General features: G+C 23.7%; 1 protein-coding gene across 3 annotated transcripts in view; it reads right to left on the bottom strand.

Annotated features, from left to right (window-relative positions):
• The window catches only part of LOC114124514 (uncharacterized), a 41204-nt gene that overhangs the window by 14799 nt on the left and 12355 nt on the right, over positions 1-14050 (bottom strand). For 2 of the 3 annotated variants that reach the window (XM_027987780.2, XM_027987782.2), the window contains 5 exons: positions 3365-3626; positions 2553-3287; positions 2309-2490; positions 487-669; positions 222-426 (listed from right to left, as the gene is read on the bottom strand). In XM_027987780.2, the coding sequence (XP_027843581.2) occupies positions 222-426; positions 487-669; positions 2309-2490; positions 2553-3287; positions 3365-3626 (1567 nt within the window). The remainder of the gene's footprint in view (positions 1-221; positions 427-486; positions 670-2308; positions 2491-2552; positions 3288-3364; positions 3627-14050) is intronic. The other variant, XM_027987784.2, reaches the window with a different exon arrangement.

Raw genomic sequence — 14050 nt, 5'->3', positions numbered from 1 at the left:
AAAATTAAAATATTGTAAAAACACTCATAAAGAAACACATATAAAGATTTTATCTTTAAATTTGATCATAATACTATTCAAGTGCTAAACAAAAATGAAGCTGCTTAATATTGGTTTTATTCTAAAATTGTAAGACAGAGAAAATATATGGGACTGTCCTACACTGTCGCCTTTAAGCCTGTTTAAATATGCCACTGATAGTTTATGCTATAAATACTTACGAATACAAGTAGGTAAAGAACGAACAGACTGACTTTTTGTAACAGTATTGGTTTTTATAGTACAAACTAAATGTACAAATAGAGGAAATATATCTTGTTCATCTAATTCATGTGTATCAAAATCCGTTTTATGATAGGTCTCTCCTAGTAAAATGTTAGTAAGATATTTTTGTCTTCTATTACTATTACTATACTCATCACAGTCCTAAAAAAAATTATAAATTAATAGATTAATGAAGTAATTAAACAAAAACAAATAACTTACAAAATCATCAATTAGGTCATAGAAATAATAGTCTTGGTGGTTGACTACAGGCTTCAGCATATGGCGATCTAATGTAGCTGAAAATTTAGAGTGTATCATATCATGATGTGATTTTAATGTTGTGTTATCAGCAGGACAAATAGAACAACTATCGGCATTTTTCTTGAAATGATCACACACAACCTGTATACCCATAATAGTAAGTAGTCAATAGTATTACTTAAAATTCTTATTAAGATATGATAATTTTATGATAATTAATTATTATTATTTGATTAAAATAATGTTAAATAATTTTATTATAATTTACTAAAACAAAATGCAACATTCAATAATAGTATGCTATTAAGACAGCGGTCCTCACTAGGATTTTAGAAAGGGCTAAATGTAATTTTTAAAAATTATTTGCGGTCCGCATACATTTTTAATGATAATAATTAAGAATATAAAAATTATATATACTATAAATATTGTTAGGAAAGGGTATTGTAGTGCGGGCCACACTAAATCTGTTAAAGGGCCACGTAGTGGGGCCCACTATATTAAGAGAATGTTCAATAAATAAGAATGTTAATTATTTCTTTATATAAATTCTTAAAAGTATTAATAAGTTATACATAGCATAGTAATACACCTTAGATTTGATTTATTAACATCAAAATTCATACAGGATAATTATTTTATTGTTAAATAACTCATTATTTCAAAATCTACTAATGTTTAGGTGAGTGGAATAGTAGACCAACATTTTGAGAAATTTCCCCATACAAACTGTATTTCTCTCACCTAATTTTTAAATACTTATAACTTAAAAACTACTTGCCAAAATTTTGATTTTAAGTATTGAAATACTGTAAAAAAAATAGTTAGCTCTAGAATATTAAATTAAAAATGTATGTTGCCATAAACAAAGAAAACTTTTAAAAAATGTACTTATATTTTCTTTTGTTAATAATATTTAAAAAAAATGTTCAAACAGGTAGACATTTTTATAACATAAAATATTTAAAATTAGATTACTATAAAATAAATGAATATAATATAAAAGAAAAAATGAATATTTATGCATAAATTCAAATAAGAATAAAATAGTATTTTCTATATTATTACATTCAAGTTTAGTTTAACCATTATCCGCAACAATTACAAGTGTAAAAGTGACGTATTGCCACAAAGCTATTAAACTAAAAGTTATCACAAAGATAGTGAACAGCAATAAAAAAAGTAAATTTAACATGTTGTGGGTCACCAAAATTTTAACATTTTTTCTAACCGTTATAAGTTTGGTAACCTCTGGTATATCGTATATAGTAATATAATTTAGAATATATTTGCACATTATACAATAATTCATTTTATTAAGGCTATATTACCACTTAGGTTGTTTAAGCCCGCGGTTTTTAAACATTTTTCGTTAATTCAGATGCTAAAAAAAATTCACAGATCCCCCAAAACTTGAAATACCAATTTTACAACTCATAAAAAATTATGGATCAATAAATTGCTAATATACAAACTTTATTCAATATAAATGTAACTTGTAACAATTTGATGAATAAATGATACATGTACTTAATTGAGATGTGCCCGCAGAGCCCTGATCTATAGTTTGGATCAGTTTGAGAACCGCTGGTTTAGGCTTTAGCCTAGGATGGCAAATTTTAAAGGTTGAAACGTGTAGGGTTGTTTACATTAGTCAAGGGTTGTGTATCACTTTTAGTTGTAAAATATCAATATATAAATTAGGTTGTAATTTTTTATACAAATTTATTTCAGCCAAAGGGTGGCAAAAACCTTAAAATAGACCTGCATTTTATTTTACCTTTATGTAATCAGTGATGTCAAATGAAATTAAACGATGCTGACATCTATCGACAGCACGTTGAATGTCCATGGATCTAACATTCAATCCCAGATGTAAAGCTTGAAATACTGTTGTAACTAAGCTGCGATCATAAATAACTCTAATCTTGTATAAATATTTTTCTAAGAACATTGGGTCAACTGAAACAAATATTTAATTTTTTTAAATAGATCAATCCTAAAATAAATAATAAATAAATTACCAGGTGGGTCATCATAAATATTTTGTTCTCTGTTAGAAATTATATTTTTTTCTTCTACTTCTTCATCACTATTTGTCTCAGTACTATCACAGGAACTACTTTCTTCCGAATAATCATCAGTTAATGAATGGTCAAACGAACTACAGTCTGACATAAGAACATTTTCTACATCTTCTTGTCGACAGTCATAAACATCAATAAACATATGTGTTGGATAATTTTGTCCATTAGTATCATTATCACTTGAGTAACTATTATGTTTAATTTCAGCAGTAGAAAAATTTTGTTCAACCCTAAGTTGAGCCCAAGACAGATCTTCAGAGTCTTTATAATATGGCTTTGATCCCACAGACATTGTTCGGTAGTAATGAATAGAATTTTCTTGGGACTGTGTACTTAATAATGATTGTCCTGTTCCTCTTTTAGTGTAATGCCATGTATTAGCTCTTGAACGACCAAATGGTTGAAGGTTATCTTCAGATAAGTTATCAGCTGCAATATTATATTTTTCTTCTATAAGTGATGGACCAACGGTTAAAATTAAACGGGTATCATTAACGCGTTTAATAAAACATTGGCCAATTTCTTGATCATTCAATGTCTGATTCATATCTAATGATATATCTGAGTCATTGACATCAAATGATCGATTATTGTATGTCCGCAAACGTGAGTAAAATGAACGTTCCAATATGTAATTCAATTTTCTTTCATCTTTGGCACTATTTAATTCTGCTATAATGAGATAATTAAAAACAAAACAAATAAAAAAATGAATTACAAAATAATTTTTAATATTAAAGTATTCTTACCAGTATCATTATGATCTGCAGTGAAAAGACTAAATGTCATTGAAGAATGATGTCTACATTTAGGAAGTAAGTTGACTAAATTAAATGTAAAAGGTAATTTATATATGCGACCAGCATCAATTATTACAGTTTTACTCTGTCTTCTTTTTCTATTTAAATCTATATCTGGATTAGAAACTAAAATATTTTGGTCCATACACATATGTTGCATATGTTGAAATGTAAATAGCGAGCCAATGCAATCGGAGTCCACTTGCCACAACTAATAATTAAAATACAAAAATGTTAATACTTTTTAAATAATAAAATAAACATGTAACTTGATGTTTAAAAATAAAGTATTAATTAATTTTATCTGGGTAAATATTTTTTAATCACTAAGAGAATTCATATTTCAATTGGAATCCAATTAAATAATTGGAAAAATTGTTAACACATTAATCTAGATATTAATTTAATAAATATTAGGTTATCGTTTAAAATAAAATAATAAAATTCAATGTATAGCTAAATTACTTTTAGCTATAATATTATAAATAGTTACAATAAGTGTCTAACTTTTTTCTCTATAATGGTATTAAGTTTTATATTAGTAAGATGATTTTTTTAATTTTGTAGCAATTTGTCTAAGAGTAAAAGAAAAGTTAACTAAAAATGATTGTTCTTTATAGAAATATTTTCTTCCAAATGTAGGAACTACACAACAATTTCTGTTCAGTTCTATTTTTTCTTAGGTAATTCTTATAATACAATTCATTAAACTACTATCAAGCTTAAAAACAAGAATATTATTTGTGTTTTCTTATATGTTTTTTTAGAGATATTTATATTTTTAAGCACGTTATGATTATGTAAAATATTAAAATGTTCATAATTTATTAAAATTTTAAATATCTTAAAAAACTACAAAAAAAAGATAAGAAGTTTAACTTCTTAGTTTGATAATAAGTCGATTTACTGTATTATTAAGTTAACCTATACAAAATTGGAACTCCTGATCAAAGATATGTACGTTTGTAAGATGGAGATAAGACACATGGAGACACACACATTACATAATATGTACAAATGTACACATGTAAGAGTATACCATACCCTTAACAATTTTTTTTTTTTATTCAAAACTTAGAGGCTGATGGGAACTATTTGTCACAATTCTGCCACTCACTCTTTACAACCTATAATAATAAGTAATTAACTACAAAAAATAATATGCACATTAACTAAGAAAATATTTTGTCTAGTAAAATTGATCACATTGTATGGACAATTTATATAGTATTGAAATATAAAACAAATTAAATACCATAATAACCAGGACCCTGAAGAACCAAACAGATAAGAAATATTCAAATACAGTAGGTATTCATATATCTATAATATAGTATGAATATAAAATTGAATTTTAATTATGAATGAAATTATAAAATCCTAATAAGGACAACTTATGATTTTGAATTATAAAAACATTTTATTCTAGTGTTTACTGCTCACAATAAGATACTTAAACTATCTAATTCTTGTCCAACTAAGCAAATTAATCTTTTGAAAATTTGTTGTTTTAAAATTTATTTATTTATCAGTAAAGATTTAAAAAAAATATATTGATCCTTAATACTCTGAGTATCACTAATTTTGCCCGTTGTAAAAAAAAGGTTGGAAAACCATGTTCTAATTTATTGATTTATTTTACATGCATAATACACATATTTTTTGTAAACTGAAATTAATGTAAATTAATGTGACTAAAAATTGTTATATCAAAATAAATAATGAGATATTATGCAAGATTTAAGTTTCAAAAATAACAAAAATTAAAAACAAAAAACTTCAATTTCAACAATAAATATTTATCAAGTATTAACTACCCAATTAGATTTTATAAGTACTTCACATTTAAACAATTAAATCCTAATTAAAAGAAAAATTCAACATCAATCATTTTATTTAGCAAAGATCTAAAAACATATTTATTTTACTCAATTAAATATTTAATTCATAGCTATATATAATTGATATATTATTGTATCATAGTAATAAATAAATTATTGTTTTAAAAAAAAATATATATCTTATATTGTTATTTAAAGACCAAAATGTCTGTAATGATTGTAATATTATAACATGATTATATAATGTTAATACATAATAAGGAAATAAGTGTGGAATTAAATTAAAAACTGAATAATTAGATTAAGTTCTGGAATAATTTGTATTGTTAATTTTACTATAAAACATTCATAAATTGAATAAAAGTAAAATTATTGATTATATTATTTTTATAAAATTCGCAATAAACTTATTCAAGGTCGTATTTGAGTTGAGTTTTTCTTTTTTCACTTAAATAAATAAAACTATGAGTACCAAATTACTTTTTATGTCACTTTTAATGCACAACAATTAACAATATAATAAACCTTCGATTTTAAAATCCATAAAACATAACATGTGTAAACATTATTGTTAACACTATAAAGATGGGTGGAAGGATTATACCACTACTTTGATTATATATTTAATTACTGAAGTATTCAATATTGGTAAATACACATTTATTATATTGTATTCATCAAGCTAATGATACAAATGAAAACCTGTACATTCCATTTATTTAATTAATCAGATATTTATTCAATATTCTAATAAATTTAGCTATATTAGTCTACAATATTTTGAAATGATAACAAAAAACAAATAATTTTAAATTTCAAACAATTTTACAATCTAAAATAACATTTTAACATTAACATCTACATAGGATATAAGCTATAAGAGTTGGAAAAATTAAATTATTTGAATCATAATACATTTTGAAACTAATTATAATGCTAGTTTAGCAGCGGCCATCTCCGTAGATCTTCGTAGTGCGTAGTGACTGAATTAAGTTGGAGGAGTTGAATCTCACTTTGTGCGTATTTGCAAAATATTTTATTATATTTAATAAATATAGTGAACAGACTACTTCTCCACTTAATTCATGAATTCACATGTTCTGTATATAATATGTACTGAATACATATATATATATAATTTAGGCCGCTGCTGCTATAAACTAATTTAAAATTACTTAACAACTTCAGAAAACTTATTAAGCTACTAAGGATGGTACACATTTCATAAACGACTTGCTAATAATAAAAAGAAATTAAATTATTAAATTATTAGTAAGAAATATGAAGAAGAAAAAAACGCTTAAACAATCTTGGCCTGATCTAGATGAATACATTATAATGTCTTCAGGCCAATCTTTTGCGTGAATGAAATGTGTAAGAAACTATTGAATATACATACATTTTATAAAAATCTATATGACATGAAATATGATTAAATTTGAACAGGTTATTGACTCTAAAATATAATATCTATATTGTATTCTGTACATTTTTTTTTTACTCTTATCTATGAATTCAATTTTGTTTAAATTATTATTAAATCATTTACATCAGAATTTCAGAATGAATTTAAGTCTTGATATTAAATTTTAAACGTGAGAATATTGATTTAAATTTAAAAAAATTACTACCGAGGGTTTATAATTAATTTCATATTTTTGTTATTAAAAATGTTCTGAGAAAAAACTATCTTTAAGATATTAAATAATTTAATAAGACATTTTCATAATTTTAAATTTGAAAGATAAATAGGTATGTAAATGCCTAGGTACCCACGAAATATAAAATATAAATATTCATATGTACTATTTAAAAAAAATGTACAAATAAAATATTTACAGAGTTGAAATGTAATTTGATGTTAACTATAAAAAAATAAATAAAATAAAAAGTCAATAACACTATTAAAGTAAGAACAGTGTATAAGTCTTATACAGATATTGGAATAATATACATTGTAATCAATATAAATAAAAAATACATTATTCAATATAATATACGTAAATGTTTATAATCAAAAATAAATAAATAAAATTAAGACAATAATCGATTAAATTCATTGAGATCTTACATTATTTGTGGCTAATTATGCGGAAAAAAAATCTCACTATTTAAATTAATATACTAAACAGTCGAAATTCACCGAGTCCAATCAGCTGGAAGAGTTAGATCTGGCACTGTATGATATTAAAAAGATAATTTTCTATTTTATACCAAACGTAAAAACAAAAAACATGCCTTGATCCAAACTTCCAACTGATTGGACAAACGGTTATTAAACCACATGACAGTGTTGTTGCGACAAACGAACGACAAAGAAAAAAAACGAATTACACGTTAAAAAAAAAATAAAAAAAAAAAAAAAACCAAAAAACCAATTTTACTCAGAAAACAACTCGCGACTTAAGAGCAAAAACTTAAAATAGAAAATAAAATACTGCACGCTCATGGTGTGTGACGATCCGACACCAAATGCGCTATGAATCTACAATAGCTCAGAGTGACGTTTTTATACCACGAGTGCGCCGTTTCAAGAGCGAGGCTCAAACAAGAGATAACGTATTAACAAATAAAAAAAAAACACACCGGTTGAGTAATACGCACGATATTTAAGTAAGTGCCTGCACGTTATCTTTCGAGTGGTTGCGTTTAGATACAGACTAGGTAGGTACGTCGTAGACGAACGCGTACAACGAAATGTACAGCCGTGTAATAATAATATAAAACCTTCTACTAAATAATATCTAACTGATAGCGATTGTAATACTTTTTACGAAGAATAAACAAATTATGACGAAATGTATGGAAGGTATTATAATATACTCGACAAAAGAACAAATAATACGATATTATAACGATATTACACGATCAGAACGATGGCAAGTCGTTGACAGCGAGACGACGATACACTGAAATTCCACGAACACGAAAAACATCGGCTCAGATCAAAGGCGATTTAAGACGCGTGCCTTACAACGAAACACACTCGTCTTCCATTTACGTGACACAAATAGTCGTGAAATAATAATAATATGATCATATTATATTGATACGTATTTCATGATGTACGCTATATTAGTTGTAGGCGTATTAGTGTATTACACCTGCAGCTGTGTGTTAATGGATATTCGAATTGTACGTTTAAATCGGTTTGAAAGACACTACTAGACTACGGCAGATAAAGATATACGGATCATCATAAAGTCAACCGTGACGACGACGAATAGTTATTTTAAAACAAAAATATTACAAATAACTAAATGCATTGAACTAATATTATATAATACAATATATCGCTGTGGATGTACATGCGTCAATATTAAATTTCAAATTTGATAATAAATAATATGTATATTGTAATGTAACACAATACAATTTCGAGATAGAGTTTTATGATAAATTAATTGTTTTCTAACTTTTATTACTAATTGAAATTACTTATCTATCTATTAATATAAATCTCAATATATATATATATATAAGAAAAGGTGTCAATTCATAATATATATAATATATATATATATTATATATATATATATATATTTTTTGATCTGTTCGAGTGTAATATTTAATTATACAATTACATCGCAGATGGAGTTAATAAACTTTAATAAAAAATCACAACAATGATCATATTAAATTATTAACATTGACTAGGTTGAGTTGGTTGAAATATACACTCAACAGTTAATAAATTTATTCAAATCTAAACAATATTTTTTTCTTTTACCCGATTTTACATAATTAATTTTTTTTCGCATTACATTTTTTTATTACTTACTTACATTTATCTACAACTAAACTAACTTTGAATGATTTTTTTAAATATTTTAAATTAATATTTTAATTTGCAAAACTTTTATTAATCACAAATCAATTGTAAATCATTACTGAATAAATAGATTCATATATATTAATATTAATTATATAATTAACAATACATTTTTTCAAATTTAAACATGGAGTGTCTACTAAACATCAAGGTAAAGATAATACATTTCTTTTCTATGACAATTACTTAAATTATTATTAAAACTATACTATGTGATATTCTTTATATCAAAAGTTATTTAAATATGATATTAAATTTAACAATATATTATTTTACCTGTTTAATAGTAGATACCTACTCCTAATTAATAACTATTGATAAATGGTTTATCTTGTATAAAATATTTACCTATATTATTATTCTTTTTATAATTTCTTAATTTACTAGGTTACCTAATATATTTTTTGTCAAAGTATTGTGCACAACTTAATCACGTAAATTAATGTACTGACGTATTATATTATAACGTATATAGATATATTATAATAGTATGAATAAGTTCATACCTAGGATAAATTGATCAAAATTAATCATTAATAAACTGAAAAATTTACTATATAAAAAAAAAATATAATATTTTTGATTAAAATATCTAAATTTATAACAAAATAATATACAAAAATTTTACCAAAATTATTTTTTGTTTAATTTTTAAAAATTTGAATTTCAAACACGCATAGATGTTGAGTGGGTAACTGTAATGGATGTGTTAAATTTGAATTACATTATATACGAAAAACGACTTTGAGCTAAGACGTTTCATGAAATGACGATATGTTATTTGATATTGCTATTAATGTAACTTATTTTACTATTAGTATTAAAGATAGTTATAGTAAAATTGAAATTGAATCATATAGGTATTATACGGTTGTTCAATTCAATTTTCGTCAAAAATATTGCATTTATCTATATATGGAGTCCAGTAAAACATTCTATATTTTGCATTTCATCAATGTGTCAACAATGAAAACGCTATTTACCAAACATAATGTTTAAATTCGAATAATATAAAATGCTAATAAACTTTTTGTTCATAAAAAAAAGGTTTTTTTCTTTATTTTTGTATGTTTATTTGTAATTAACTTTTAAAATACGAGATTTTTCCGGACTATGTATTATTAATACTTAATTAATATAATAATAATAAATATAACGTATACAATATTAAATTATTGTCATCAATTTTTGAGTTAAAATCATCTTACTGTAAAACAGTGTAAATTGATACGTTCAACTGGTTCAAGGTATAACTAGGTAGGTAAAAGATAATACTTTAAAATTAATCTACATGTTTTGCAAATGTCATTGCGCAAAGTAAAACTAATAATATACAAACGTTTTATGTCCCTACGAATAATATTTTTAAATTATAACAAAATAATGAATATCATTATTCATTTTTAAGTAGGTACCTAAAATTTAATAATTTTAGTAATTTTGATCAAATTCGAACTAAAATGTTAATAATAAAATAAAATTATGTTCAATTTTTATCGGCATTTGTAAAAAAAAAATTTAAAAATAAAATAAAAAATTTCTTATGCTTTCAAATAACTCAAAAACAATCAAATTATTTGAAAATTAAACCATCTACATAAAATGATAATATTATCATTAGGTTAAAATTTCAAGTATCTAAGGTATTTTGTTTTTGAAGTTACATAAAATAAAGAAACCAATTTTTAAATCGAGAATTTTCGAATTTAAACTGACAATAGATAGTTCCAACTAGATCTAATTTATTACTATCATTCTTCATATAAATTGAATGCGTATTTTGTTTTTAAAAGTGTTTTTAAATAAAAATAAAAATCCTATGATCTAAAATCTCTAGTACATTCACCATTTTACAAGTTAATTAAGCACGTCGATGAATATTATTATAGTAAAAAGTTTCTAATTAAGGTAATTAATTATTTTTTTTTATCTTTCATATAATTAGTTTACTTAAGAATTAAAACATATTTATATAATGTCTTATAGCCGTTATAGGTGACTAATAATACATTATGGATATTATATACTTCATGTAAATATTTCTAAATTCGATAATGCCCATTTTTATATAATGTTAATAAATTACATTTTCTTCCTATAGAGAACTATTAATAAATAAGCATTATTGAAGTCTTATACGTAATACGTAAATAACTGTCGTACCATATTGTAACTTATTTTAAAATGTACCTATACATTGAACAGTATCTATAAACACCAACTATTTTCATATAATCATAATATTATATAATTCCAATGACCGTTTTCTCTAATCTTATCACGAGATAAATATTTTAAATTGTTATTATTTAGCGTAGGTATATTGTAGTTACAAAACATGAAATTAAATTACTCATAGAATCACATATAAATACTTCGTCACTTCGATATTAATATGGATATGTCATATAGATTTATACAAATTAAACTGATATGCTTTTTAAATGAGTCAAAACTAAAAATTTACTATTAATTTATAATTTCCGTATGAAAATTGATAAAAAAAAAAATTATAACAATCATCAAAAACTTTTGGTAGGTACAGTAACAGAATAATAGTTTTTAATATAATATTTAAGTACTAGTGACTTACTAAATATCCAAAAACATTTTTACTAAAAAAATTATTTCCGAAACAAATTTTGATAAAAAAGTATTTTATCCGAAAATTATTGGATACGAAAATAAAATACACAAAAATATTGTAATCGAAAAAATAATGTCCAAAAATAAATTGTTTAAAAGACATTAAGTAATAGCGCCAAAACATATTTTACATGAAAAGTTTAATCATAGTAATCGATAAAGTTCACACAAACAACTTTCTGATATATTATTTTTAATTTTTACAACTAAAAATGGTTCGGACCAATTACTTTACTTATACCTAATATATTTTTGGGCTAAAATATGGATAAGATGAAATATTTTTCGGATATTTTATACTCTCCTGTATTAATTTATTCAAGATGGTCTTTGTTTAACTGGTTAAATCTAGGTTAAATATTTTATAAATGTACCCATTATAAAAAATGTATAAAGAAGAAACAAAGCAATTATATTATACATTACATATCGACTACAATTACATAGCAGTTAAAAGTATTTAAGTTCAAGCTAATACATACTTTTCTATTTGATATTACATAAAAATGAAAAACTTGATTAGTGCTCTTTTATAATTTACTCAATATAGGTAAATTTTAATGCAGTTACTGTTTAAAGATTTAATGGCAAAGTTATCAATTATTAAATATTTAGGTATTAATATAGTTATTAATTACTTATCGTTTTCAAGTGTTTTTCTTACTGAATAATAAAATTAATTGAATATGATACATAATCGATGAACTACATTATTTTAGTGCTTTATAGCATTTATATTACTACTTAAAAATGTTTTTATGTTTAATTTAATTTTGTAATTTTTATCAACATAATCGTGCGGGTGTATATTTGTTATTCAGTTTAGTCATAATTTAGTGCCTAAGTACTTAGAAATTTATTTTTATGAATATTTCAAGTGTAGAACTTATTTACAATCGTCTAATCTAAATGGTAAAATGTATAGTGATGGTTTTAATGTTGCGGGTATACACGTAAACCCGATGGCTCTTAAATTCTTTGTTGGAGTTATGCAATGTTAGTTTTGTTATACAAATCTATTTCATGTATTATTATAAATAAGTAAAAATTATTTAACCTTACATATATTGGTATATTTACAGAAACTAAGACTTAAAGACATAAAAAAATAACTATAGAGGTAGACCTAGTTCGATTACCTACACAATCTTTGTTTAGAGGTTTATAAATTATAGGAATATTTTGACTGCAAATGTTACTTGGTAATATTGATCAATGGATATATAAGGTATTCAATAGTTTATTAAATTAAATTTAATGGCAATATTCCTTCATTAATAATTAAACCCGCAAAAGTCTAAAAAAATATATTTACGAGTCACTCGTGTCTAATGATTAATTATTGTAGCAGTTTGATTTTACGAATTTTTAAAATAAAAACACCGAAGGGTTTAATTGTTTAAATTATTATAAAAAACTATTAAAATTTTAAATTATATACCGAAGATCTCAATTAATTATTTTAATGCACAGTTGTTATTATTTTGCGTTACAGAAGGTTTCAAATTTCCTCGACATTGAGGTGTAAATTGTTATTGTTAATAAACAGTGTCTCTTGAGGATTTACTCATTGCAATATCTTTTCGATTCCAACCGGATTGAACACGATATATTTTAAAACAACATGATTGAATACAGAAACTATGAAAAATTGTAAATTTTGAAATGATCATAATAGAAATTTCAAAATTAAAATATAAAATATTCTAAGCGAAATCCAATTTATTATTTTTAGGTTCAATTTTTAATTTTGATTTTATGCCATTTTAATTAACTCTAATATTAAAAATGACAAAATAAAATGGATTATTTTGAACGTAAAATTTGTTAATTTATGCGTTTGTATAACAGTAGCAGGTATGACGTCATCTTAATAATTGTTATTTTAATACTATTTAATCAACTTATTTTACTTTTTTTAAATAAAAATAAATTTGAGATTAAAAAATATTAAATCTTCTCAGTACCAGACAAATCAATTAATTGAATGGATGGTAGATCATTTTGCAATTATGTCAATATCGATGAGGCCATTAATGAGAAATTCATCTATGATATAAAAGTTACCAAAAAATAAACTAATGTGAAAATAATAAAAATCTTTTTATAGAACACAAACAAAAATATAATTATATATTAATATAATCACCCGAACGCATAAATACCATACAAAATAATGTATAAATTATGACATTTTGATGAGCATATTTTCGTATTACTTCGTCAGTGTAATATAAAATAGTTTTTATTTTTTTCATATATTATCTGTACGTGATAAATATTCCAACACACGCGTTCATGATGACGGAGTTTATA

This window comes from Aphis gossypii, chromosome X (genome assembly GCF_020184175.1).
Source record: "Aphis gossypii isolate Hap1 chromosome X, ASM2018417v2, whole genome shotgun sequence".
NCBI lineage: Eukaryota > Metazoa > Arthropoda > Insecta > Hemiptera > Aphididae > Aphis > Aphis gossypii.
Note: the sequence above shows the minus strand (reverse complement) of the source record. Positions and strands in the feature narration are given on the sequence as shown.